General features: G+C 36.1%; 1 protein-coding gene across 6 annotated transcripts in view; it reads right to left on the bottom strand.

Moving 5' to 3' along the window:
* The window catches only part of LOC150087516 (laminin subunit alpha lam-3-like), a 746,420-nt gene that overhangs the window by 174,094 nt on the left and 546,379 nt on the right, over positions 1–25,947 (bottom strand). For all 6 annotated transcript variants that reach the window (XM_090371226.1, XM_090371225.1, XM_090371229.1 and 3 more), the window contains 3 exons: positions 12,513–12,651; positions 1,913–2,018; positions 1,238–1,354 (listed from right to left, as the gene is read on the bottom strand). In XM_090371226.1, the coding sequence (XP_090227352.1) occupies positions 1,238–1,354; positions 1,913–2,018; positions 12,513–12,651 (362 nt within the window). The remainder of the gene's footprint in view (positions 1–1,237; positions 1,355–1,912; positions 2,019–12,512; positions 12,652–25,947) is intronic.

Genomic DNA, 25,947 nt, shown 5'->3' with positions numbered 1-25,947 from the left:
ACACAATGCACTACACAAGGTATAATAATACAATTGCATTTCCCAAATCTTACAACTCATTATCCAGCATCATTAATTTTCTGGTTATTTTCAGGAAAATCAGAGGAATCGGAAAATGACCCAAGAATTAGAAAATTTAGTTATCAGGTTGGCCTTTTCCATGAAACATTGTCAGAGCTCATTGTGTAGGGTGGCAAATTTTACTTCAAGGTATATAAAAGGTTTTACCATACTCTAACCATGTGAGAAATTTGTTATAAGGTCATAGAATTTCTACTGATATCCATGAACAAGCTTAATGACTCATTGATAATTAACAATGAATTACTCAAAGAATTTCGAAGTCTCTGGTTTTTGGATTCAAGAATTAGGCTGACATAACACATTCGCTGGAAAGTTGCTGGAGAGGCAACTCCAGCGACTTTGATGTTGATGATGATGAACACATTCGCTAAACAATAAACAACTTTTAGATTGTTGTGTTTGTAATCAACATTGACACTGCAACTTTTATCCATTTGTATTCACTCTTAAATATGCTGAACAAAAGCTAGTCCAAAATGGGAATACAGGTCATTGTTTATCACAGGAATGTGATAAACAATGTGAAAAAAGAAACTAAACAGTGAGACTTCAGATAGCAATTGTGTGAAACTCTTGGTGATTCATCAAATCAAGTTCAGTATGTTATGCAATGAACCATATTATATTTTTCCATGAAATATTTGCTGTATGGCACTACATTCAATACATTACATTAAAGAAATGCACTATTCATTTTAAATTTGTTTTTTTCTATTACTTATATTGCCACTTTAAATCCCAGAATCTGGCAAGAATTAAATCCTATAGTTGCTGGATTTGGTGGTGTGTGTGGTGGGGGGTGGGGGGTAAATTGTAATAAATAATTTTAACAGATTTCTAAAACTAATTTTATTTGAAACACTGTTCTATTACAGCATTGGATTTCTGGGGACACTGTATAGATAGGGATATTTTATTTTAAACTATTTGTTAATAATGGTGATATTTTTTTTTTTTTTAAGTTGGTTCTCCACATAACACAATAGAAAATTTTCATAGAGACTGGATTTCTTTTCTACAAAAAATTATTTGATTTTCAACTTGCATTTGGAATTAAGCAATTAATATTTAAGCAAACTAACTAATAAAAATGAAATAAAGTTATCTTTATCTTTAAATTTCTGGATTTACTATTCTAGAAAAATGTACTTACCTCTGGGGAATTTATTAATTTCTTCATGAATGGTAGCTGTTGTAGCAATTCCACGATTCGTGTCTATTTCAATTCTGTCTAACAATATTGTCTTTTTTCCCAGTGTATCCTGCAACTCTTAAAAAAATCATACAAAAAATCTCACTTAAGGCATTTTTCTACCTATGGTCATTATTTTCAAAGTATCTTCATTATAAAATTTCAATAATGAAACTTATTTAATAAATAATCTTCTGAACAAAGAAATAAATACTTCATATATAAAATATTGTATATAACATGTGAATCCTTCACCATAAATTTAAGAATCATATAGGATTTCTATTTATATTTATACATACTGAATTACACAATTCAAAATTACATGACTAAAACAATTAGCATCCTAAGATTTAGAATGTTAAGAATACTAAGATTTATAATTTAATATAAATCATGCAGCATTTAGAATGCCTAGCATTCTAAATTCTAAATGCTTTTGCCAAACTCCTTAAATTCCTCTTAGCAGTCTTAGCCTTCTAAATGTTAAGATGCTAGAATTTATAATTTAATATGCAGAATGCAGATTTATTATTAAAAATGATATTAGCTGCTGTTGTGCAACTAAAAAATTAATAACTTTTTATATAATACTAATAATATAAGTCATGAACAGTAACTAGTAACTGAAAATACCTGAAGCATTTACTGTAAGCCCTGTTCCTTCTGTTAACAGTTTTTCACTACGTTTCTTCATCTCTTGAGCTTCATGTGCCATAGACTCATCTATTCCTGGATAAGCCTGAACAAATAACAAAAGCATAAAAACAATAAAATGGGATTTCTTATTTAGTGTAAGTAAGTAGTTTCTATTTTCATGTCTACTGAAAACAATGATTTCTTTATCATACTATACATACACAAATTAATTTCAGCTCCAATATTGAAGAAATATATAACTCATCCCACACTGGGCTTGGTAACCTAGTTTAAAAGGTACCTAATTGCATTACAGCATTATTCAAGTAGCAGCAAAATTTGTTTGTCTGATCCAAATCATACAACTGTAGCAGCAAAATTTGTTTGTCTGATCCAAATCATACAACTGTAGTGCCTTGTCCAATATGCCCATCAGGATATATTTATTGTGCATTAATCACCAGTATGGGATTAGTGGCTGTCGCTCTCTCTCTCTATACTCTCCTAAAATTAAATAATCTTAGTCAATCACAGTCTTAAGTAGTGATGGTAGATGGTTTTCTGTTTTATAACTTTTCCGTTAATGCTGGTGTTCCCCAAAGTTCAGTTGTGTTTTTCTCTATTTTACTCTTGTATATTAATAATTTTCTTCCACTGATTGGAAATCCTATCCATAGATTTCTGATGACAGCACACTGCATTCTGCCTTCTCATTTGTGAAATCTTTTCCTGCACAAGCAGCTTCAACTTCTCGAATATCCACTACTATTTCCTTAAGTGCCAATCCACAGGTAATTCTTCAATGGGGTAAAAAAGATAACTAAGTTAATTTCAATCCTTCTAAAACTCAGTCCTATCTTAGTCCTATCTTAAAAAGAAGTCTATAGCTCCTATGCTCATTTTCAATAACATTCAGCTTTTTAGACAACATCACATATCTCTTAAAGGGATTATCCTGATCTCTAATCTCTCTTGGCATTACTTTTCTTCTAAACAACTACTCACTTTTTACAAATCTCAAACCCACTCTACCATAGAATGTTATTCCCATATCTGGGGTGATGCCACCCCAAATCCACTCACACTTTTCTAGATGTCATTCAAATGAAAGCAGTCAAGCTAATCAATGAAATGACCTATCTCTTACAAAATCTCTCCACTCTGTCTCACAGACATTCTGTTTCTGCTGCATGCCATTTCTATGGATACTTCCATGGGCACTGTTCTTCTTGGCTTCTGCAGTTCCTCCGAATCAGTCCGAATACATGATGCAACCAATCAGCAGGCATTTACTGTACAACTTCAAACTCAAAACCAACTTTTCTTCTTCCTCATTTGTCCCTTCAGCTTTCTGGAACAAGCTTCCTTCACATGTCTTCGTTTATTTTCCCATTAAGCATACTGGTTGTTGGATTAGGTATGTCATCCTTCTATCTTCTTCTTGGCCTTCCTCTACCTTGTTTGCTGGTGGTTCTCCAGTTCTGTACTATTTTTGTGAATGTGTCATCTTCCATCCTATTTACATGTTTTTCCCATTCTTTTTTTTCTATTTTATATTCATTCTTAACAGGTTGTATTTTACATTTTTTTCTTGATTTCCTCACTTTTTTACTTTATCTCTTAATTAGTTTCTGTGGTTTCATTTTTGCTATTGTACCTCTTGTCTCAGCTGCATATGTTATTATAGGTCTTACCTCAGTGTAATACGTTTAACTTTCACATCCCAGTTTGATGTTTGGATTGTTCCAAATTATATTATTTAATCCCCCCCCCCAATATTCTGCTCACTTTCAATGCTTGTTCTTCTACTTCTTCAAGCATTTTTCCTGAACTATTTATTTCTATTCCTAGGTAGTTAAATTATATTATTTGTTCTATCATTTTCCCTTCGAATTATAATTTACTTCTTAGTGGTTATTTTTCTACTCTTAAGCTTTTTGTTTTCCCTATGGATATTTTCACATTGTATCTATTGCTTTCTTATTAAAATGATGTAGCATTTTTTGCAAATTGTTTTTATTTTCTGGCAATACTCCATCATCTGCATAGCAGATTATATTTACTTTTTTTATCATAATTTCTTTATTTAGTCTATTTATTTCATTAATGAATTCATCCCTTATCAAGTCGAAGAGAGTTGGACTCAGTGTCTCCATGTCTTATTCCTTCAGTCATTTCTATTTCCTCAGTAATTCCTTAATCTGATTAGATTATCTGTTTACTGTCTATATTTGTCTATCATTACTAATTAATTGATTAAGAATAATTTACTCATTATTGTTTACGAATTTTTCTATTAATTGTTTAGGAACTTTGCACAACTTTAAGATTTCTATTACATCATTTATTGTAACTATCTCAAAAACTTTTGTTAAATCTACAAAACACATAAATTGGTCTATAATACTCTAAGGAATTTTCTATTATCTACTTTATCATAAATGTTGCACCTATGCATGATCGATTTTTCCTAAATCCTTGTTCCTTACTGCTCATCACTTAATTCTAAAATTTCATCAAATTTTTCTGATATTACCTTTGCATACAGTTTCAATGAAGTGTTTAATAAATTTATACCTCTATAATTTTCTAAAAATTCCTTATATCCTTTTTTATAAATGTATATGCATATTTTTTTTTTATGAAAACCCCAAACACGAGAGGTATTAAAACCTATAGTACTTAGTACTGTGGAGTGCATGGGTTTGAAGTTGAGAAGTTGAAAGAAGATATTTGTTGACATTAGACTTCAACTTCTGTAGACTGTAATTTTTAGGAAATATATATGAAGGAAGGTTGTTCCAGAAAACAGCAGCTGAATGAAAAAATGAGGAAGATGAAAAGTTGGTTCTGTGAGGTTGAAGTTGGACAGTAAATGGATGTTGGCTGGTGGAGACACAGGTTCGGACTGTTTTAAAAGAGAGAGTGGGAATTATAGAAGCCAATTCAGAAGAACAGTGCCCGTGGAAATATCTATAGAAAAGATGTGCAGCAGAAACAGTACGACTATGAGACAAGGACTGGAGAGACTCTGTTAGAGATGAGTCATTAATTAACCTAACTGCCCTCTTCTGAATGGAATCTAGAAATCTGAGAGAGGTTTTGGGGGCACCACACCAGATGTGGAACAATATTCCACGGTAGGGCAGATTTGTGATTTGTACAGAGTGAACTGCTGTTTAGGAGAAAAGTAACGCCAAGAGCAAAAGAGAAAACCAAGTTATTTTGATGCATAGGAAGCAATATTTGTAATGTGCATGTTCCAAGAGAGGGAGAGAGAGATTAGAAGTCAGGGTAATCCACAAAAGAGATTTATCATCTTGCTTAGGAATCAGAATGTCACCAAAGATAAGCATAGGAGCAGAAGAATCCTTTTTGCGAGATAAAACAAGACTGAGTTTTAGAAGCATTGAAATCAACTAAACTGTCTTTGCCCCATTGGAGAAATATCTGGAGATCAGCATTTAAGGAATTCATAGCGGATATTCGAGAAGTTGAAGCTGATTGAGCTGGGCGAGGTTTCTCAAACTGGAAAGTGGAATGCAATGTGCTATCATCAGCAAAACTATGGATAGGATTTCTGGTCAATGGAAGAAGGTCATTAATATACAAGAGGAAAAGAGTGGGGGAAAGAAATGAACCTTGGGGGACACCAGCATTAGTGGAGAAGTTAGAAGACAGAGAGCCATCTACCATCACCCTCAGTGAGCGGCCTGGATAACGAATTACAAAAAACAGTAGGCAAACCATAAGATGACAAAGCTTGTTAAGAAGACCTTTACGCCAAACATGATCGAAAGCATTTGAGATGTCAAGAGCAACTGCTTGTGTTTCACTGAACTTTTCTATTGAATTTGTCGATAAATGGGTAACATAAGCCAGAATATCACCAGTGGATCGACACTGATGGAATCCATACTGGCGATCGTTGATCAGATGGAAGGTTTCTAGATAGTTTAAGAGTTGCCCGTTAATTGATTTCTCCATTACTTTAGAAAGAGTAGAAGTAATTGCATTGGGACGATAATTGGATGGGAGTGATTTGTCACCCTTTTTAGGAACTGGCTGGATATGAGCAAATTTCCAAGCAGAAGGAAAAACACCTTTGGAATAAGAAAGTGAAAAAATGCAGCAAAGAACAAGAGTAAGTTCAGGAGTACAGGTTTTGAGAATAAGTGGAGAAATATCATCAGGATGTGGAGCTTCAAAGTTCGTTAAAATTGTTCTGACAACCTTTTGTCAGAAGGCCACAGGAGGCATTGAACAGAGCATGTTGGGAATTGTGGGAGGTGTTTTACCAAGATCATTAATACATGAGTTGAAATAAAAATGAGATGCTAGCAGGTCAGCTTTATCCTTGGCTGAAGTGACAATAGAATCATCTGGTTTTGACAGAGGTGGGAGCAGAGATGGGCAAAAGTTGTGGCCAACAGCTTTGGCAAGAGACCAGAATGCTTGGCTACCATTAGAGCAAGAAGCAAGTCTTCTACTCTTAGCCTGCTCAAAACCTAGTTTGAACTGATGAATAACTGCTTTACAGTTGTTGTGAGCTTTGGTGTAGGCAGAAAATGAAACTGAAGAATTGGAAACAAGCCAATTACGATATGCAACATTCTTTTCTTGAACAGTGTTAGCACATTTATTGGAAAACCAAGGTTTAGATAAAGGACGAGATTTTAAAGTGGAGTTTGGAATAAAGGATTCCATTACTACAAGAATAATTTCACTGGCATGATCTGAGCAAATGTTGACATCAAAAGTTTTGAAACAGTAATCCAACCAAGAAAAAGAAGAAAAGAAATCTGGCAGGTCATCCCATTTTGCATTCTTGTAATGTCAAACAACAGAAGGTTGGGAATAGCCATGAAATAAAGGCTCCATTGGAGAAGAGACAATCACCAAGTTGTGATCTGAGGTGCCTAAAGAACCGCTCACTTCGACCGTGTACTGAGAAGGGTTGTTTGTGAGAAAAATATCAAACGTGTTGGCTGTTTGGTTAGGATTGTCCAGTATTCTGGTAGGAAAATGAACAATCTGTGCGAGGCCATTAGTATTTGCAAAAACCTCAGTATCTCGACCAGCTGGGCCAGTATGACTAGAAAATGGAAGCCAGCTGGAGTTGTGAACATTAATATCACCAAGGAAAATTACTTCACTGTTAGGAAAGTTTGACTGGAGAAAGTCAAGTTGCAAAGAGAGGAAGTCAAAGAGTTCCAAGTGATCAGTTAGGAGAATGGTAGAGACAACAGATGAATTTGACAAAATGAGGTAGAAAGATTTTAAGCCAGAGAAGATCAAAAAGAGGAGATTCCAAATTACCAAGTCTCTGACAGGGAATATCGGAACAGACATATGCACAAGTACCACCTTTGAGGCAAAAGGAATTACAGGTAGTTCTCGATTTTACAAGTTAATTCATTCCAGCTCGTAAAGCTGGAATTTATTTCCCATAGACATAAGATTAAAAATAGGGGTTACGTTCTCAACAATGAAATTAGTTAGCTAATTAATTTATGTTTAAACAATGATTGATTTATCGAAAGAAACAAAAACATTGCCTGTAATATCAAGCAAATTATAATAATATAAAAATTATTTATGACTTACAAATGTTAAAGAATGTTTATTCTTCATCATCAACAACTAAATGCACACTTGTTGATCACTCATTATTGGCTCAGCACACGTTGGTTTGTTGCACAAGGAGTTGTCTTCCTCTTCAGAAATGCTTCAAGATGTGTTTCCATGATAATCTCTTTTAATTATAAATTTCATGATTGCATTCATAAGCATTTTTAACAGCACACAATTTTAACACAATTCGCGTGGAGTAACAAGTTTACGAAGCTTTAAAAAAAAGGAATGAAGAGTAGATTCTGAAAATTTATTTATGTTTTTTATAAGATTGAAGATTTCAGTAAAGGGGAAACACATTTCACCATAATAATGTAAAAACCACACAATTCCAACTATCAGTATTTTTGCAAATGCAAGAAGATCGAGTTTACTATCCATTTAATTGCTTGCAGTAACAGAAAAGCCCAATAAACTGGAAAGTGCCAATTGTTTTTATTGTTTTATGATCGTGACCTCCAGAAATGTGCTTTAGAAAAATATCACAAAGCCATTCAAAATTGATTCTTATTACGGAACATATGATAACGATGAAAATGTAATGATTTGAATTGGTAACTAATACAATTTACAAACCATGCTCATGACCTTTTATATGGCCTTAAGGTCATGCTGGTGACCTTAAAAATGACATTTTAGAGAGATAAATAGCTTAGTTATACAGCGAAAATTTCAACTTCCGAGATCTTGAAATGAATTACTAAAAAACAATGTGTTATTCACATCACGATATTTTAACAATACGATGGTGTCTCCGGAACTGATTAATATTGTAATATATATAGCTATGCACGTCGTTTGGAATGCGGTATTTATGAATGTTTATCATTCATTTTTTTTTTGCAATTAATGTTCATATTTTCGATTTTATTGAAACTTGATACTTGGGGGAAAAAAAACTCGTAAACCCAGGAACTTATAAAGCGAGAACTGCCTGTATACAGCGAATGATTTGGGCAACTAAGATGAGCAGTGGTTGAATCAACCGATAACTGAGATTCTGTCAGAAAAAGTACATGGGGTTTGGCAGACTGTAATTGGAAATGTACATCATTGAGATTAGAACTGAGACCATGTATATTTGTGAAATGAACTAGGTTTGTTTGTTTGTTGTTTGGTTTTTAGGAGCATTAGCAATTAAGGCCATATTGCTCCGGGATATGCAGTGGTCATTCTCTGACCTTTCCGCATCCTCCGTATTTGGTGGTGACGGGTCGAACCCCGGTCTAATCAAGAAGGGTGTGCTATGCACTGCTGCTCCTTCCCACCTAGCTACGGAGAAATGAACTAGGATATGTTAATATTGTTATATTTTTCTCCATCACTTGGTATGTTTTTTTCTTTAAAAATCTGTTTCAATAACTCTATTAATTCTGTAGTTAGCTTTTCTCCTCCACATTTTAGTAAAACATTATTTATTTTATCTTTTAATGCACTTTTCTTTCATACTTAATTCTATATCCTCTTCACTGATCTTGTTTTCTTTGTTTTCTAATATATGCTGCCCTTTCATTGTATATAATTTTTTAAAATAATTTACCCACATAACTGAATCTATGTTTATTATTTTAACACAATTATTTAATTATTTTCTTTATTTCCATATTATTCACCTAATTTTTCTTTGTGCTCCATAGAAATTGTTTTCTAATTCTTTTGAAAACCTATCCCAATACTCTTGTTTTATTTTTCTTATCTCCTCATTGATTATATTTACTTTTTTTTTTAATTGATTAAGAATAATATTCAATTCTCCTTATATTCTTGATATATCTGTGCATCTGTTTTATTTAATAAATGTTTTTGAAATGCTTTTGCTTTGATCTTACCAAGTCTTTTACTTCTGTATACCATGGTGACCATTTTTTTATTATTTTTTATATTTCATTCTCCTATTGTGTTTCATAGGAAAAATATGAATATTGTTTCCTATTCACATTTTTATTTATGGAAATTTTAATACTTTCCCATTTTTTTTTCTACTGACTGATTTTCATATTAATTCTGTTTCTTTTAATTCTAAATATACGTTCTCAATCTATTTCTGTATAGATTCCTAATACTTGCACCTTGTAATAATTTGATTCTGAGTTTTGTTTCTTTATCTTTGTTTAATTTTTGCTTTTTCTTAAAAGAATTCTCTAAATCTGAATGTTTCCACTATTAATTTATGATTGCTTTGAATATCTACTGATGGAATTGCTTTTACGTCCTTTTTATTTTCCAGTTTTATATTTCTATTAATGATTATATAATCAATTACTGAGTTATTGCCCATATTATTTGTCCATGTTATTTTATATTGTTCAAAAAATGTGTTGTTAATTCTGTATTCACAGCCTGTACAAAAATATAATAATTATTTCCATTTTAGTTTATTTGTCTCTTCATTAAACTGTTGATAAATTCCAGTATTACTTTATTTCCTATTCAGGCAAGTAAGTCTCCTGCTATTATTACTAATTCATTCTTATTATCTTTCTTATTAGTTAACTCTTGTAGTTAATTACAGAATTTATCAACTTCTTGTTTGAGTTTCTTAGTCTTCTAGGCCATATATGTGCTTAATATGTTTAACATTTTCTTTTGCAGTTTTATTTTTACATGTAATATTCTTTCTAATTCTACATTATATTGTTCTATGTTTTGTTTCAATGACTCATGTATTTAAGTATCCCTATGCCTTTAGCAGCTCTTTGAATTTTCTGCATCCCACTATATATTGATATATAATTTCCCACATTTATTATACCTTTCCCTTTCTTTTTAGTTTCTGTTAGAGCACAAATCTTAATTTCTCTATTTTCTAATTCTTCTTCTACTTCTTTTTAACCCCATTAAGAGACCTTACATTCCATGTTCCTCAGTTATTATTCCTTTTTCCTATAGTTTCCCAAATCCATTTCTAGTTGATTCCCTACTGTCAGTTTGGTTTCTATCCTTTAATTTTAGCATTAGCATTAGCATTAGTAGAGGCATTTGATGCAAGAAAGCAAGCTTATGCAGCATCAGCCAAAAAAAAAAAAAAAAAACCCACTTCCACTTCACCCCTCTGTTCGTTCAAAATACCTGTCCAGCTGAGCCTTAAACTTATTTAGGCTATCAACCTCCACCACAAGGGATGGCAGTCTGTTCCACCAACCAACCACCCGCTGGCTAAAGGCAAATTTCCACACGTCTATCCTACATCTGTCTTTCCTCAATTTGAATTTATGCCCTCTCAGGTGATTTTTCTGAGCTAGAGGAAGAATCCCATCAGCATTGAGCATGCTTAAACCATTCAAGGCTTTATACACCTCTATCAGATCACCACGCACTGGTGCCTAGTCTCCAGACACTGTAATTTGCAAAACTTAAGCCTTTCTTCGTAAGAGCACCCCTTTGTTCCATTCACTAATCTTGTTGCCCTTCTCTGTACTCGTTCCAGCAGCTCTACATCCTTCTTGAAATGAGGCCTCCAGACCTGTATACAGTACTCTAGGTGTGGCCTGACCATTGCCTTATACAATGGAATAATCACCTCCTTATCCCTGCTGGAAAAATTCCTGTATATCATTGACAATACTCCATGAGCTACTCTTGCAGCCCGTCTGCACTGCTCAGAGAACTTCATATCTGCCTGCACAATCACCCCCAAGTCCCTTTCATTCTCTACCACTGTCAGTGTAGTACCACAGAGTTGATACGTTGCTCTGGGATTGCTGTTTCCCATGTGTAGTACTTTACATTTGTCAATGTTAAACTTCATTTGCCACCTCTCAGCCCATCTGCTCAACCTTTCCAGATCCTGTTGCAGCAGCATAGTGTCAGTAGTGTCCTTGACAACCCTGCCAACCTTTGTATCATCTGCAAACTTGGACATTAAGCTTGATATACCATCATCAATATCATTTATAAATACAGAAAACAATAATGGACCCAACACTGAGCCCTGAGGGACTCCACTAATAACATTAGTCCACGATGAGCAGTGTCCATTGATTACCACTCTCTGTCTTCTCCCACTCTCTGTCTTCTCCCATTTTCTTTGAGCATTTTAATTTTACATTGTCTTCAATGGTGGACTACACTTTGTCTCACCCCTGTCTTATGACCGTTTGGCTAGGGACACCCTAGCCAGACAGGGCATAAGAAAGGGGTGAGATGAAGCTTCAGCTCCTGCCAGCATACCTCAAACCTCCTTACCATGATGAGGCAGTAGCCCATGAGGAGGTCCTTTTCATTTTTTTTCCTGAAAATTACAATCTACAGAAATTCAAGTCTAATGTCAACATGTATCTTCTTCTTCTTTTGTCTTCTCAACCTTCAACCCATACATGGTACTAAGTACTACTAGGTTCTAATACCATTCATGTTTAGGGGTTTCATTAAATAAAAAAAATTAAAATTAATACAGTATGTGATCACATTAATTGGCTATTCTCTTCTGTTCTGAAATTTTTGCTACCAAAAATTATGAATTGATAAAATGCTGACATGATAAGATAAAATAATCAGTGCCCTAAATTCTTTGAAAATCATCTGATTTTATGGAAAAAACAAAAGACATTTGAGCAGTATAACAAGAAATGATTACACAACCCCAGGGGCTCACATCCGATGAGTATGGGCTTGGCACACACCCAGGGTCCTGAGCTGGATATCATCATTCTTCTCTTCCTTGGTGATTCCCTTCTACTTCTGGCTCTCTCTCTCTCTCTCTCTCTTGGGGTAATTCAGAAATTTTTTTTTTTGGCTGGTGCAGCATAAGCCTCAGGCTTCTTTGCACCATATGGCTGATAATAATAATAATAATAATAATAATAATAATAATAATAATATAGAATTAAAAAATAATACAAATATAATATAATATCAAAAATGATGTGAAATAACATAAAATATGTATATATCTTAATATAAAAAAACATTATTTAAGTCTTTATTTTTATATAACAATATATAAATGTAATATAAATATTACCGCAAAATATGCTCTTTCAGCTGTAGCATATGCATGTCTTGATGCTTCTTCTGCTATTTCAAGAGCATCTACAATATGCTGATAAACTCTTGCTGCTTGCAAGGGATACTCTGAAGCATCTGATATTCCTCTGAACAGACTAATAAATCAACAAAAAAAAAAGAGTTTTTAACAGATGTTAGAAATATAAGCAAGAATAACCCATCAATCAAAGAGAAAATGTTTCAAAAAATATGGAGTGCAGCTTAGTGACAATGACATAATTCAGGTAGGGCATAAATAGCTAACATTTATTAATATAACAAAAGACATCATGCATTCTATGAAAAAAATTTGAAATTAAAAAATCTTTTTTATTTAAAATAAATTTTATGAAAAATAAGAATTTGCAATATTCCTTTGTTAAGTTATATATTTATATTTTGTTAAGTTATATATTTATAATACATGCATAAAATATTTGGTTATGTTATTAGATATGAAAATTATTCTAATATTACTTCTAAATAAAAAAATAAATCGGAGTTAGCTTTTGTTAACTAGAATAAATAACCTTAATTATAATGCCATTTCTCAATGCACTGTAAAGAGCAACAGATATACTGTAATAGCTTACTCTAAAAAAACAGCAGATGTACTGTTTGCTGCAATGCCTTAATATACTGTAAAGGGCAACTACTAGAAGAAAAGCAACAGGCTCAAAGTAGTCGGAATGCTGTGGCCAGGGGAGAACTGAAGAGATGGTTCTATTTCAAACCGCAGCCTTACATTACTTAAATTCTTAAAAAATGTGCTGTTTGTGCAATGTTTGCAGAACTAACTGGAACCGGAAATTAGGTGTGAACTCAGCATTCTGACAGGCATATATGAGAGCTTGAAGAATAGGATAGATGCCCTCAAAGAAATTAAAATGGGGGCTAATCTAAACTATCTGCTGCCCAACTCAACACAAAAGCTTACACTTTTACATCAGGCAACAAAGTGGCAATCATAAGGCAGAATGAACTGGTCCAACAAGAGGGTTATTTTCAGTGACTCTATTGTCAGGGAATTGGGAAATATATTGCGCAAAAAAAAAAAAAAAGGACAAGTGAAATAGGACCAGGGTATATCTACTCCACCAAAAGGGCGTGTTATAGAGGGATAATGGGATAATGTTATAGAGCACATATCATCTTTTAAGGGCACAAAAGGTGATACTGTCTACATGTTGCACTAATGATATTAAGAGTAGGAGATCTGAGGAATTACTTAACAGGCATCAAAAAGTTGTGAATTAGGATTATATTTGAAAGTGTCTGCAACTCTGCCTAGACATGATATGACAGGAAGGAGTACATGTTGTGTCTTGTCAATCAATTCAACCCCAGAGAGACTGCACGAGGCTCATGGATTATAATTTTTCTCAGCATGATCTGAGCTTGTTAACAGGAGAAACTCTTTTTACAGGGAGGGGATACACTTAAATAGAAGGGGTGCAAATTGGAGCATATTTGCTGATACTACTGAGGCAGTGTTGGATGGATTGGAAACTGCTAGCTTGCAGGGATACACAAATAGATTAATTGGAACTGTTGGCAGAAGTGAAAGTGATTCTTGCACTGCTTCTGTTGGAACATGCAGCAGCCTAGCAAGGGCCAGGGATTCCATATTCAGCTGTGGAATATCAAGGAAGAAGTAAATGCATGAGCTCTGTTATATTCACTAAGAGTAAAAACAGGTGCATGTATACTTGCATGCACACCAATGCCAGGAGCATTGTAAATAAACTTGACGAATTTGAATTACTGATCGAGTTATCAAATGCAGACATTGTAAGGTTATCAGAGATATAGTGTCACTTAGACATAAGGGATGCAGAGTTTGAATATGAGAGTACAATGTGTAAAGAAGGGATAGTGTATACTGTTTACTGTCTTGTGGCACCAGGCTCTCCCACAACTCCACATAGTATACTATGTGTCACAGTACAAACTCTGTAATGGCCAGAGATAGTGTGAATTATTGTGTAGTCTGGGGTTCTGTTGCAATGTTGTTTCTCTGGCCCCTTAGCTGTGGGGTCCCAAGAAACCAGGGACCCCATGTTGTTGTCTGTCCACCACCATGAGAAGGTGGACCAGGTCATAGAGTTAAGGTTCCCTGGCTGGAGCAAACCTTGGTGTTGCTAGGGGAAGAGTCCCTAAAAAAAAAAATGTGTTTACTTTCTATGTATGAAAGATGTTTTATGTGAAACCATCCTTGGCTTGGAAGAGGTTAGTGAAATCCAAGCCAATAGCCTAATTACTCATTTGATTGTAGCCATTTGTTGAATATTATGATTGCAACAATATAAGTATTTGTCACATTACTGCAACAATACAAGCATTTACCAGCAGTTTCTTTTTTGTCTCATATTTTCCCTCAATTTCAACTACCTCAATTACCTCGATCAATGCTGTTTACCAGAGACATTTAGATATGTTGCAATCACAAGTATATGTCTCTTACTTTAGTTACCATTGTATTTTGTCTTCCAGCTGAAATCATGGAAATCTGTGAATGATCAATAAAATATTTACAATATAAAAGCTCTTTTATTTCGTAATCAATATATATATATATATAAATCAAACTACCTAAAAGAAATGCAAAGGATATTTCACATAAAACCATCTACCATGCGAAGTAAGGTCATTTGCATTTTACTTAACTGAATAAATCAGGTCGGTATGGCACCTCCGTAGCCAGGTGGGTAGGAGCAGCAATGCGTAGCACACGCTTCTTGATTAGACCGGGGTTTGAGCCCGTGACCACCAAATACGGATGATGCAGAAAGGTCAGGGAATGACCACCGCATATCCCCAGAGCAATATGGCCTTAGTTGCTAATGCTCCTAAAACCAAACAACAACAACTTCAGGTCGGTCACAAAAAATGTGACGCAGAAGTGATGTCATTTGTAGCTTCTGCCAGAGGCAAATTATCGTAACTTGTATTGTTCCAATCATACTTCCTATAGCTGCCATTTTATTGTAGATGCTGCCATTTGATTTTAACCATTCAAATGGCTACAATCAAATGGGTAATTAGGCTATTGGCTTGGATTTCGCTGAGTTAGCACATTAGCATCATTTTGGAAGTGATGTAATTTGCATCATTTCCACGTCGCATTTTCACGACAAATTGGTTTTACTTCAGTCCAAAATTTAGTAGGTTCCGCTAAAGATGTTTTCCCATTAAAAAAAAAAAAAAAACAGAAATTTTTGTTGGAAAGGGGTGCTGGGAAGACAGTTTGAGTAGGGGAATACAGTTGAACGTGAAGGTGGAGATGTCCACCAAGAAACAGAAATTAAAGGTATAGAGGGACGCCCCTGTTCTCAATAATATTCCCCATCATCCATAGGGGATATTGTTGAGAACAGAGAAAGATATGGAGTGGTACAGCCCAGCAGGTGAAATGTTTGAATGGGGGTGGTGGTGATTAGGCTTCAGAAGATGAGTAAAGTAGTAGGGTCACAGTGCCCTATGTGAGGGAAGATCATGCAGTGGGCACATAGTGCAATGTGGTAAGAAATCCCACACTGGGCAGGTCAGCTGCAGCCAGTGTCAGCAGATCCCATGTTGTGCCTCTAAAGAGGAGAGGCATGACATCAGCAAGGCAGGAGAAATTCATAAGTAGGTTGCCCCTACTGCAGTCTGATTGATTTGGAGGTACATGTCAGAACAAACACATATGCGACACACTCTGAATACTCACTCACCTGTCCTGTTATACTTACACCTACACAATGTGTATATACTGTATACTGTTTTCTCTAACAGATATCTAGGGGAAAACAAACTAATTGCTCATGACATGAATTTCTGTCGCTTATTTTCCATCTTACATCCATCATCTTTCAATCAGACATGACACAGTTACCACCTAAATATAGACAACATATACAGAGTTGTTAAAATTAAAGTATCCCTATGTAGAGGGCTCTGTAGTGAGTTCTAAGGCTCATACTGAAGAGAAATTTGGACAACAGGTACAATAAAGAATGCGCTCGCCATTTATTGAAAAAAAAAATTAGTTACAAAATTTGTCACTGTATGGTGCGTAACTATCTTAATTATGATTATGCAAATAACTTACATTATTTGCATAATCATTAAGTTATTGCCACAGCGCCAGCTCTACTGTACTGTATAAAAGCAAAGCAGTCTCTTCAAATCATACAGTAGATGTTTGCTTGCACTACAGCAGAAATTCCAACAACATTGCAGGAAAAGGTGCTATTAGTGAAGCTGTACTATCAGAACAGTAACAATGCAGCTGCGGCTATCAGAAGCACATAAGGCATGGACCTATGACTGCTTGCGCTTTCTGCAAAATGATTGCAAAATTTGAAGCAACAAGACATCTTGGTGTTCAGCCAGGTAGAGGTCGAAAATGAGTGAACTCCTCTCGTGTTGAAGATGTGGCTATGGCTGTCGTGGATTTATCAAGTCAATCTCCATGTGGTAGAGCAAGTGTGCCAACTGTTTCTCGTGAAGTGGAGGTGCCATATTCCACTGTAAGGCTAGTAATGCGTCAGGTGTTGCGGTACTATCCTTACAAGATGTGAATTCTACAGCAGCTAAAGCATGGTGATGCAGATATTCATTTCACATACGCACTTCAGTTTCTGGCGCGAATGACAGTGGATATCACTTGGCCATGGAACATCCTTTGGAGTGATGATGCCCACTTCTGCTTAAATGGACAAGTGAATACGCACAATTGTTGCATTTGGGCAACAGACAACTCTTGAGTTATCCACGAGGTCCTGTTGCATTCTCCAAAAGTGACAGTGTGGTGTGGATTTATGGCCACATTCATGATTGGGCCATATTTTTTTGAACAGGTAACACCAACTGGACCCACACCTGTTCTGTCACTGGACAGTGATATTATGAAACGGCAAATTTTGCAATACCAGAGCTGTAACAATGTGGGTGCCTTCAGGATACCATATTCATGCAAGATGGTGTGCCACCCCCACATCCACCATTGTGTCCAAAGATTGCCAAGGCAACACTTTACAGATGAACAGGTCATCAGCCATTGTTTCCAGGCATCTTGGCTGCCCCGATCACCGGGCCTCACCCCATGCGACTTCTGGTTGTGGGGTTTTTTGAAGAACCAAGTGTATCAGGAAGGATGTCAAACTCTGGCAGATCTGAAGGACAGTATTAGACGTCATGTGCTGGCTATTCCAGTTGACATGTTATGCTCTGCTGTAGAAAATGCTGTTCTTCGAATGGAAACTGTTGCTGACCAAAATGGAGGACACATTGAACAACTGTAATGCTGTTCAAGTGATTTGTATTGCCACAGTGCCATATAGGGACAAATTTTGTAACTAATTTTTTTTTCTTCCAATAAATGGCAAGCGCATTCTTTATTGTACCTGTTGTCCAAATTTCTCTTCAGTACGAGCCTTAGAACTCACTCCAGAGCCCTCTACATAGGGATACTCTAATTTTCACAACCCTGTACTAAGACATACCACACTTTTTTTTTATTTATTTAACTGGTCACAGACATTCACTTAGCCATTGCACAGTTTACATAGATCACTTGGCATTCGTGAATATTTAAGAAACATAACCTGCAGGATTGATAATTTTTTTTAATGTATTCAGGGTAAAATTTAACACATATTAATAACTTATTGGATGTTCTCATACACTCCCTATGCTCACACATTTATTCCACTCAGTACAGTACCCTAAATATGACAGGAATAGACACTTTTCTTTTTTTTTTTTTTATCTTGCAGGTTAAGCAGACCAATATATTCACACACACACACACCACACACACACACACACACACACACACACACACACACACACACACACACACACACACACACACACACACACACACACACACGTGAAAATTCATACACTTTTATATTCACAAGCACACATGAACATATATACATTCACTCAAACACATTTATACATACATGCACTCACATGCATACATGTGCAAGTTCACCCATGCACAAACATTCACACATACCTATGAACAGTCATGTCCCCCATATGCACATGTAAACACTCTAGAACCTAAGTATGGCGCCTCCGTAGCCAGGTGGGCAGGAGCAGCAGTGCGTAGCACACGCTTCTTGATTAGACCGGGGTTCGAGCCCGTGACCACCAAATAGAGGATGTGGAAAGATCAGAGAATGACCACCGCATATCCCCAGAGCAATATGGCCTTAGTTGCTAATGCTTCTAAAAACAAATAACAACAAGAACCGAAGTATAAACAAGCATATCAGGACACATTCATTCACATAAATATTTATACACATGTGCATAAATATACAGGGAGATAAAGATACATTTACACATGCTTACATTCAATTATCAATGTTTACACATTCTATCATGTTGAGATATAGGGACACAAAAAATTTTGGGGGGGGGGAGGAGGGAGAAATTATACATTCTCACTGGCGAAAACAACTATACCCAAACACTGTGAAAATGCAAGTTGTCACTCACATCTGCCAATGAGGATATATAGAGACAGAGTGTACAATACAGAGTTTGTATACTCTTCTGTGTTTCAGTACAAACTCTATAAAGCCAGAGATAGTGGGAGTTTTAGTGTTGGGTTGTGTTGATCTCCAGCTATTTAACAGCAAGGCCCAAAGTGGAACTCCACATCGCCCATCTTCTGCTCTGGGGGAGGCAGACTGGGTGTAGTAGGGAATAGAAAGGTCTCTGGCAGGGGTAAACCCTGGATGATGCCTGAGCTTGCCAGGGAGGGCCCCAGGAAAAAATGAAAAAAAAAAAAAAAAAAAACTCTGGAAAGCAAAAAAGGGAGAAGGGGAGACAATGAGGAGGAGAGGAACAGATAAAGATAAAGAAGGCAGATGATAGGAAGACTTTTCACCTGTAAATAGGCAGTTAAAAGTATAGAGGGGCACCCCTGTGGAAGCAGCCCATCCTCCACAGGTGGGACTGTTAAGAGCAGGAGCTGTTGACCGGAACTGTTAAGTTCCGGTCAACCCTTCCCTATCTCTTCCATCATGCAGTATGACTGATGACTTTTGAGGTTATGATGAACGTCGCGGCCATATCCAATATTCCTTACATTTCGAGGGTACAGCTCTAAAACGGTGTTCGCAGGCCGGCCGCTAGTTAGTACACCGGACCGAACCTATTGGTAACTCTCTAGGCGGCTTCCGGATCAGCTAGTGTATAATCTTACTACCTCTACTCTGCCAGATAGTGACTGGAGGGAGTCCGAGTAGTGTGTATGCGGGGAGCATTGTCGAGGCCACGTTATGTCAAGGATCTGGGTATATTCTTACCACGTGTACGCCATATCCAAAAATTTCATTACTTCATACAGCATGTCCCACCCACTTTTTCTCACTATTGAATACACCATGAATTGTCAAACTAAGAGAGCAAGCTTATCTGCGAAAAGATCTAAATCTCCCAAGCACTTCCTAATTGATTTCACAAATATACGTGGTCTCAATTCTAATCTCAACGATGTCCATTTCCACTTGCAGTCTGCCAAACCCCATGTACTTTTTCTGACAGAATCTCAGTTATCGGTTGATTCAACTACTGCTCATCTCAGATGCCTAAATTATTCGCTATATGATTCCTTTCACCTCAAAGCTGGTACTTGTGCATATGTCCGTTCTGATATTCCCTGTCAGAGACTTGGCAATTTGGAATCTCCTCTTTTTGATCTTCTCTGGCTTAAAATCTCTCTACCTCATTGTGTCAAATTCATCTGTTGTCTCTACCATTCTCCCAACTCCACTAATCATTTGAAGCTCTTTGACTTTCTCCAGTCCAACTTTCCTAACAGTGAGGTAATTTTCCTTGGTGATTTTTTTAATGTTCACAACTCCAGCTGGCTTCCATTTTCTAGTCACAGTGACCCAGCAGGTCAAGATGCTGAGGCTTTTGCAATTACTAATGACCTAGCACAGATTGTTCATTTACCTACAAGAATACCGGACAATCCTAATCATACAGCCAATACGCTTGATCTTTTTCTCACAAACAACCCTTCTAAGTACACAGTCGAAATGAGAGGTCCTTTAGGCACTTCAGATCACAACTTGGTGATTGTCTCTTCTCCAATGGAACCTTTATCTCATGGCTATTCCCAACCTCGTGTTGTTTGGCATTACAAGAATGCAAAATGGGATGACCTGCGAGATTTATTTTCTTCTTTTCCTCGGTCGGATTACTGTTTCAAAGGGCGCCTCCGTAGCCAGGTGGGAAGGAGCAGCAGTGCGTAGCACACGCTTCTTGATTAGACCGGGGTTCGAGCCCGTCACCACCAAATACGGAGGATGCGGAAAGGTCAGGGAATGACCACCGCATATTCCCGGAGCAATATGGCCTTAGTTGCTAATGCTCCTAAAAACCAAACAACAACAACAACAACAACTGTTTCAAAACTTCTGATGTCAACATTTGCTCAGATCGTGTCAGTGAAATTATTCTTGCAGGAATGGAATCCTTTATCCCACACTCCACTTTAAAATCTTGTCCTTTACGTCCTAAACCTTGGTTTTCCAATAAATGTGCTAAGGCTGTTCAAGAGAAGAATGTTGCATATCGTAATTGGCTTGTTTCTAATTCTTCAGTTTCATTTTCTGCCTACACCAAAGCTCGCAACCAGGGCTCCCACTCCTGGGTTTTTCCACCGAGATCTGGGTTTTTTGATTGTCATCTGGTTTGATAGGTTTTTTTTCACAAAAATATCTCATTATCTGGGTTTTTTCGGTAATTTTTAATTTTAAGTCAAAATTTATTTTTATTTCTTGTAAATACAATAAAATTTAATAAATAACAGTTTACAATTTTCTTAATTTTATATTCTAACAATACTGATCATAATTTGTAATATCTCAAGTGCTTGTACAAAATACTACAAATGTAAAAGGATTTCAAAGTTTTCGCAGGGTTCTACACTATGAAATTACGCTTACATGTTCATACATGTAAGCATACATGTTTGTGTTACTAACATGTATGCGCAGCCTATTGAGCAGGCGGAAGGCGGTCTTTACTGCACAGTCTTTCGTGATCGTTCGTGGTATTATTGCATTATTTGGTGTGATTTTTACATTTATGCGTGTACTACATACAGTGATATAATAAATTTAAATTGTAGTAACTATTTCTATTTTATGTTAATGGATTAGTGATTTATTTTTTATTTTATAGAACATTTTAAATAAGATAACTGCTAATTAGCCATACCCACAAATTGCCTACAATGTCTGAAACTTGTTCCCCACAGAGAAAGATGAGTAAACGGTGGTATACTAAAAATTTTAGAAATGAATGGTTAGAAGATCTGGAAATAAAGGATTGGTTGAAAGAAGACAGTAATGAAAAAGGTGCGTCTTACTGTATTTGTTGTGAAATGAAATTAAAGAATGCCAATAAATCGATGTTACTAGTGCATAAAAATACAGTTAAACATAAAAAAAGTGCAAATATTGCTAAGACAAGTTCAACGTTAAACACGTTCTTCACAAAACGTAAACCTACGGAGAATGAAGAAGTAGCAAAGGCAGAGTTAACAATTGCTGCACTCATTTCTGAGCATAATATTCCATTTGCCCAATGTGATCACCTTATAGAAGCATGTAAGAAAGCATTTCATGATAGCAATATTGCAAAACAAGTTCAGATGAAGGTGACTATAGTCTCTTATCTTATACAAGATGGCATAGCCTATCATGAAAAAATATACATTTCTAACATATGCAGAAACAACAAGTTTTCAATGATAATAGATGAAAGTACAGATTTATCTTTATCGCAAGTTCTAGCTGTTGTTGTTAGATATTTTGATATTCAAAAACTTGATGTTGTAGATGTGTTACTTGACACTGTTTGTGTCGAAAATGGTACTTCAGAAGGGCTTTATCAAGCTGTAAAAGATCTTTTCATAGAAAAAAACATTCAAATAAGTAATCTCGTTGGCTTTGGAAGTGATAATTGTGCCACTATGATGGGTACTAAGAGTGGGTTCCAGTCATTGCTAAAAAAGGATGTACCATCAGTATTTATAATGGGATGTGTTTGCCATTCTTTTGCATTATGTGCTAGTCATTCAGTCAAGGTACTACCATCATATCTAGAAATATTTAAAAAAGATATCTCTTGTTATTTTTCCCGTAGTAGTAAAAGATTAAACGAGTTCAAAATGATTCAAGATGTTGTAGATACTGCTAAGCATAAAATCCCCAAATTAGCACAAACACGTTGGTTATCCCGTGGCAATGTAATAAAAATTATTATTGAGCAGTGGGATGCGTTAGTTCTTTATTTTCAGTCTCAATCAAAAATTGATAAAATCGATGGTGCAGGGAATATTTACAATACTATGATCACCAAAGGAACTAAGCATATGTTGTTGTTTTTAGGATATGTACTGGAGAAAATAAACTGCCTGAATATTGAATTTCAATCTGAGCATTTCAGATTGCACTTACTTCATTCAATGGTTTCAATTGAGTATAAAAATATTCTTAGTTTTTTCATAAAAGAAGTCATTACTTCGTGCAAGCTGGTTGAAATTGATCCAAGCAATGCAATAAATCATAAGCCTCTGAATAAAATATATTTGGGAGGCCGTTGTATGGCCTTATTAAATTCAACACCACTTGGTGACAGTGAAAGCAGGTTTAAAAATGATTGTTTAAAATTTCTTGTTGAACTTTGTATGGAAATCAGAAAAAGATTTCCTCTAAATGATGATGGAATTATCGCCAGTCTCAATGTTCTTGACCCAGCAGTGATACATAATCGTGCCAATTCGCCATCCTCAATTTTCCATTTAGCAATGCAGTTCCTTCACCTTGTTTCTGAAGACAAACTAGATCTTCTAGATGATGAATGGAGATCATTTCGTTTAAATCAAGATTTAGATTTCTCTTACAAAACCATCCCTGAGTTTTGGTATCTGTTACATAATGTAAAAGATGGCTTTAATAATTCTAAATATGAGATTTTATCTAACTTTATGATTTGATTTTGGTAGTTGTTGGCGCATCGGCTTCTGTGGCCATATTGCACCTCCCAAGGTTTTTGCAGTACTTTGATCCAAGCCCGAGGCGGGAATCGAACCCGCGACCTTTGGGTTGCCGGGCAGGTACTTTACCCACTCGGCTAGCCCAGTCGGCTCTAACTTTATGACCAGTCTAACTATTTTACCTCACTCTTCGGCAAGCGTAGAAAGAATCTTCTCCCAAGTAAACCATATAAAAACAAAAGCCATAAACTCCCTTAAACCAGAAACTGTGAAAAATCGACTAATGGCAAAACAGGTGATAAACAGATCTAATCAAAATTGCTATACATGGAAACCTAAATCACAATTGGTAAAAGAAGTCATACAAGGAACTTGTCATAAAAGATACGAAGAACGTTTGAAAAAAATGAAAGAACTTCAAAAAATAAATGTGGAGGGAACTGAATGGGATGAAAATTCTGATTACAATTAAATAAAAGATATTTTTGCATGGTAAGTTTTATCTTATTTGTGTTGCTATACTATATGATGAAAACTAGGGTTTTTTTGGGTTTATTTAAGTTGCAATCTAAGTTTTTGTAAAATTTGTGAGTGGGAGCCCTGCTCGCAACCATTGTAAAGCAGATATTAATCAGTCCAAACTAGAGTTTGAACAGGCTAAGAGTAGAAAACTTGCTTCTTGCCCTAATGGTAGTCGAGCATTCTGGTCTCTTGCCAAAGCTATTGGCCGCAACTTTTGCCCATCTCTGCTCCCACCTCTGTCCAAACCAGATGGTTCTGTTGTCACTTCAGCCAAGGATAAAGCTGACCTGCTAGTATCCCATTTTTCTTCCAGCTCATGTATTAATGATCTTGGTAAAACACCTCCCACCATTCCCAACACGCTCCATTCAATGTCTCCTGTGGTCTTCCATCAAAAGGATGTCAGAATGATTTTTATGAATCTTGATACTAACAAAGAACCAGGTCCTGATGGTATTTCTCCACTGGTTCTCAAAACCTGTGCTCCTGAACTTACTCCTGTTCTTTGCTGCCTTTTTTCACTTTCTTATTCCAAAGGTGTTTTTCCTTCTGCTTGGAAATTTGCTCATATCCAGCCAGTTCTAAAAAGGGTGACAAATCCCTCCCATCCAATTATCATCCCATTGTAATTACTTCTACTCTTTCTAAAGTAATGGAGAAATCAATTAACCACCAACTCTTAAACTAGAAACCTTCTATCTGATCAACGATCGCCAGTATGGTTTCCGTCAGTGTCTATCCACTGGTGATATTCTGGTTTATGTTACCCATTTATGGACTAATTCAATGGAAAGGTTCGGTGAAACACAAGTAGTTGCTCTTGACACCTCAAAGGCTTTTGATCGTGTTTGGCATAAAGGTCTTCTAAACAAGCTTCCCTCTTATGGTTTGCCAACTGTTTTTAGTAATTGGTTATCTAGTTTTCTCTCTGATCACTCACTGAGTGTGATGGTAGATGGCTCTCTGTCTTCTAACTTCTCCACTAATGCCGGTGTCCTCTAAGGTTCAGTTCTTTCCCCCACTCTTTTCCTGTTGTATATTAATGACCTTCTTCCATTGACTGGAAATCCTATCCACAGTTTTGCCGATGATAGCACATTGCATTCCACTTTCCATTTTGAGAAACCTTGTCCTGTTCAATCAGCTTCAACTTCTCGAAAATCTGCTACAAATTCCTTAAATGCCAATCTCCAGGTAATTCTCCAGTGGGGCAAAGACAACTTAGTTGATTTCAACCCTTCTAAAACTCAGTCTTGTATTATATCTCGCAAAAAGGATTCTTCTGCTCCTATGCTTATCTTTAGTGACACTCCAATTTCTAGGCAAAATGATATATCTCTTTTGGGGATTACCCTGACTTCTAATCTCTCTTTGTACAAGCACATTACAAATATTGCTTCCTCTGCATCTAAAAAACTTGGTTTTCTCTTTCGCTTTCGGCGTTACTTTTCTTCCAAACAGCTGCTCAACTCTGTATAAATCGCAAATCTGCGCTGCCATGGGATATTGTTCCCACATCTGGGGTGGTGCCCCCAAAACCTCTCTCAGGCTTCTTGATTCCTTTCAGAAGAGGGCAGTTAGGTTAATTAATGATTCATCTCTAACAGAGTCTCTCCACTCGCTTTCTCATAGACGTACTGTTTCTGCTGCATGCCTTTTCTACAGATACTTCCATGGGCACTGTTCCTCTGAATTGGCTTCTATAATTCCCGCTCTCTCTCTTTCAAAACAGTCCAAACACATGCCGCCACCAGCCAACATCCATTTACTGTCCAACTTCAAACCCACAGAACCAACTTTTCATCTTCCTCATTTATTCATTCAACTGCCGTTTTCTGGAACAACCTTCCTTCATACGTATTTCCTGAAA

Source organism: Mastigoproctus giganteus, chromosome 4 (assembly GCF_048544385.1).
Source record: "Mastigoproctus giganteus isolate SK-2022 chromosome 4, ASM4854438v1, whole genome shotgun sequence".
NCBI lineage: Eukaryota > Metazoa > Arthropoda > Arachnida > Uropygi > Thelyphonidae > Mastigoproctus > Mastigoproctus giganteus.
Note: the sequence above shows the minus strand (reverse complement) of the source record. Positions and strands in the feature narration are given on the sequence as shown.